Source organism: Galeopterus variegatus, unplaced genomic scaffold (assembly GCF_000696425.1).
Source record: "Galeopterus variegatus unplaced genomic scaffold, G_variegatus-3.0.2 Scaffold469, whole genome shotgun sequence".
Lineage (NCBI taxonomy): Eukaryota > Metazoa > Chordata > Mammalia > Dermoptera > Cynocephalidae > Galeopterus > Galeopterus variegatus.
In genome coordinates this window covers 383242-387564 of record NW_007726580.1, presented here as the reverse complement: position 1 = coordinate 387564, position 4323 = coordinate 383242, and the positions used below count along the sequence as shown (strand labels likewise).

At 43.1% G+C, this 4323-nt stretch overlaps 1 protein-coding gene across 1 annotated transcript in view; it reads right to left on the bottom strand.

The window, feature by feature from the left end:
- MAML3 (mastermind-like 3 (Drosophila)) overlaps nt 1-4323 on the bottom strand; it is a 451859-nt gene that overhangs the window by 184255 nt on the left and 263281 nt on the right. Inside the window, exon 3 of the mRNA XM_008569153.1 lies at nt 353-1381. Coding sequence (XP_008567375.1) covers nt 353-1381 — 1029 coding nt within the window. The remainder of the gene's footprint in view (nt 1-352; nt 1382-4323) is intronic.

Genomic DNA, 4323 nt, shown 5'->3' with positions numbered 1-4323 from the left:
GCTGCTGGATATACGGCATCAAGGGGTTTTTGTTGGGGTTGGTCATGGGTGGTGTCATTCTCTGACTCAAGTCTGCATTAAAATGGGTCAGAGGTTTAGTGTTGCCATAAGTAAGAATATTGTGCTGTTTGTTTAAGGAGTTTGTACCCAAGTTATTTGGCTGCTGATTGATTATATTCATGTGATTGTGAGGGAGGTAGTTATTCATTGTCGTCTTCTGCAGGTTGTTTGCCATTGGAGGCACTATAGGGTTTTGGTTGTTAAAGGCTTGGGGGTACATCATTGGGCTATTTGGTTTTTCTGCAGTAAAAGCTGCTCCATATGGACTAGATGGAGGCCCTAAAGGAGACCAACTTGAAGTCTGATTTGAGTGCTGCTGCTGCTGCTGCTGCTGCTTCTGTTGCATGAGTTTGGCCCTTTGTTGTTGCTGCGCAGCCATCTGTTTGAGCTGCTCTGCTGGAGACATGTCGGAGCTGGGCCCAGCCACAGGGCCTGACCCTGAACTGGCCACTGTCACTGCTGCTGGATTAAGGAGATAACCATTTCCAGGCCGAGGTGGAGCTTGGCCTGGAGTGTGGGCTTGGTTTGGAGTTTGAGGGGACTGGACAGCACAGTTTGCTGGTGAGCTGGCGGGGTGTGGAGCTGCAGGCGTGCTGGCAACAGAAGGTAAACTGGTGGCTGTGGAGACGGTAGAAAAGGGAGGACCAGAAGAAGAAGGTCTTGCCTGGGGAGACCCCATGGACACATGTGCAAAAGGAGAGTGAGATGGGTCACTCTTGACACTAGCACTCTCCTGGGAGAGAGGGGTCTCGGTTGCAGGCTGTGAGAATTCTGGCTCCTTTTTCTCTTCAAAGTCTTCATTAAACAGGTCCTGTATGTCATCTTCAGGAACCGTGTTGGCCAATTCATCTATTAATTCTTGCCACTCCTGATCATTCAGGTTAATGTCTGAGAACAGCTTGTTCTGATTTGAAAGAGATGTTTCTGATGTGTCTATGCAAGTAGGGTCATCTAGAGGTTCTTGTTTGAGGTCCTTGCTCTGCAAGATGGTGAAGCTATCCTCCAGGTCACTGCAACCATTGACAGGCAGTTTAATCTCGGGGAGCCTACCATTCTTACTTAGATCTTCTAGAAGCCCAGGCGTGTGAGTTCCACTATTCTGCAAGGGCAAAGAAGGCTTAAGGTCAAGTTGGTGAAGAGGAGAAGCTGAAGACAGTGGCATGTTGTTGGGCAAATTGTTGATGGTTTCCATCCCTGTAGGAATGTCCTTTCGGATTCGCTTGCTAGTTGGAGAAAAACTCCCATCACAAGCACCATTTTGCTGGTCTCCATTAAGTGGTGATCGGGCTCCCTCCAACTTCCTTTTCACAGTCTCCTGTAGCTGGAAAAGAAACAGGAAAGAGGATGACTAAATCTCCAAGTCATATTTTACTCTTCAAGCGTCATGAGGTGCATTGTATGAACTAACTTTTCCATGGTTTAGAACAAAGAGGAAATAAATTATATTTCTAATTTCAAAATCAGGCAACACTGCAATTGAAATTCTATGGGGAAAGGTTTTATGTAAAAACAGTTCACAGGACTAAGAAATTGAAAACAAACTAAAGATTGGAGGGTGGGGAACAAAAGAAAAGAGACAGTTTAATGGCAGTACTCCTCTCATAGGGAAGAATCTGTTGTTATTTTCCAAATGAATGTTAGACATGCGACTTGGATGATCATGTATCTTACTTGAGAAAAAAACAAACTAAAGATTGGAGGGTGGGGAACAAAAGAAAAGAGACAGTTTAATGGCAGTACTCCTCTCATAGGGAAGAATCTGTTATTATTTTCCAAATGAATGTTAGACATGCGACTTGGATGATCATGTATCTTACTTGAGAAAAATGTTAATATCTGTCTTAAATTCTTGCCACATCTTAATTGAGAACGTCAAGGAATTAAATCAATAATATTTTAAAGAACACTAAAAAAACCTCTAAGAGTATGGAATTCAACATATTTCCTGAGTAGCACAGAATTGAAGATTAATGCTGACTGTAACTCCAAACTTTCTTCCTCACCTTTCGGCACCTTTTGACACAGTGGCCCACTCTTCTAAAAGCACATTTCCATTGGTTTGCACAATATCATATTCTTCTGGATTTCCTTTTTTCTCTCCATCTGCTCTTTCTTAGTCTCTTAGGTACCCTTTCTTTCTTCTAAATGATGGGATTCTTCAATATTTTGTCTTAAACTTTTTTCCCTTCTGCTTATGTTACATGCTTGCCTAGACAATTTCATTTATTACAACAGCTTCGACTATCTTCTCTCTAGGCTCATGACCCTGAAACAATGTACTCAGCTCAGTCTTCTCTGTTGAGCTCCACTAAGTCCAATGTTCTCCTCCTGGGTATTCCACAGACATCTAAAACTCGACGTGTCTCAACATTGAACTTACTCTCTCTTGTTATTCAAACATTAGCCTCACCAATATTCCCCATCTCAGTATCTATCCAGTAACCCAAGTCAGAAACCTGAGCATTTTTCCTGAAACCTCCCATATCACCAATCACCAAGTCCTGAGGGTTCTACCTCCAAATTATAACTCTACCATGCCCACTCACCTCCGCCCACACTGCTCCTATCCTAGGCCAGGATGCCATTATCTCTTGCTGGATGGTAACAACAGTCTCCTGACTGATCTCTTCACCTTGTCTCCATTTATCCAATCATCTGCCTTTTCATCTATCCTTTTACTCATTGTTTTGTTCTCCCTTAATCTATTCTCTATACTTTCATGTTTTTCACAAAATATATTGCCCTTCCTATTTATAATCCTGTAATGATTTCCACTGTAGATTAAAATCCAAACTGGCTCCTGCCAAAATCGCCTGGCTCCTGCTCACCTTTCCAGCCTCCTCTTTTTGCTTCTCTCCTCTCCTTGCCCTCCCCCCACTGTACATTTTCTACCTGTTTTTCCCAAACTCTTTCCATCCCTTAAATCTGCCTCCAGGGCATAGTACTTGTTTTCTTTTCTTGGAACATACTCCTCTCCCTCCCTCTCCTCTTCCCTTGGTTAATAGCTGCTTATTTTTCAAATCAGATCTTAGATTTCTCTTACTCTAGGAAGTCTTCTCTTATATCCCTTCCACACCCCAACGAGGTTAGGTGCCTTCCTTGACCCACCTATACTGGGTTGGATATTCTGGAACTAGTTTTTCAAGAAAACTATACTTCCTCATCATAGCTTTTATTATATTTTGGGGCAATTGCTTAAGCATCTGTTTAGTGATCTCTAAGAAGGTAGGGACTGTGGCTGACTTGCTCACTGTATATCTGCAGGTCTGCACCCTGTGGTCAGGTTCATAGGAGTGGTTAATGAATGATTGCAAATTGAATGAATGGTTCTACTGTCTAACTCACAGTAGCTAAATGCGTTGAGTTTGAATCAGAGCAAGAGGCAGCCCCATTGACAGCCCCGTAAGAAATGCCTGATTTTATGACTTTACATTCCCAGTAATAGGACTCATGGATCTCTTACCCTAGAGAGTGTCACATCCTCTTAACTGGACTTATTTAAGAAGTCCAGTTAAGAAAAGTCTTGCTAACTCTATGGATTTATTAATTATAAGCCTAATTTTTCTATCTGCCACCTTCCTTCTGGCAGAAAGGGCCAGAGGATGTGGTTCTGGTAAAAGAGCTTGTCCTAGAGTAGGTACTGGGGAAATGCTTGCTGAATGACAAAGGGGAGACTAAACTGGGTTAGCAGGGGTTTCAGGAACTTCACACAGTTAAAGGCAGGAGGCAGAGTGATGCAGGGTGGGAGGGAGAAGGCAGAGCAGTCCTTCCACTTGGCTACTCTCTTATTCTTGGCAAAGGTGCTGTGTATTACAGAACCAGCAAAAGGAAGGAGTAGATTCCCTCTGGCCCTTCCCTCTGGCCCTGACACTTTAGCGCTCACATGGGGAACTGCCAAGACTCTAGAGGAGCCCATGTATAATAAAACCATTTGGAGATGATGTAGTGAATTTCAAGAAGTGTCATTTTACTGCTAGGTGCTTTCTTATAAGTAGAGAATTTCATTTTAAGAGTAAACAGAGTAGAAAGGGTTTTAGAGTAAAAATCTAGTCGAACCCTTATTCTTAAATCTTATATTTTTAATCACAACCCCAAGCTCTGTCTGCAGTCACTTGGTAGAGGATCCTGAACTGCTGAAAACAAGGCCCTAACTGGGACACACTGGAATTTTTTTTTGTCTTTTTTCCATGTCCGGCAGCGGATCGCAACCCTCAGTGTCGCCCCCGTACCGGACTGGGACCAGCAACGGGATCGCAACCCTCA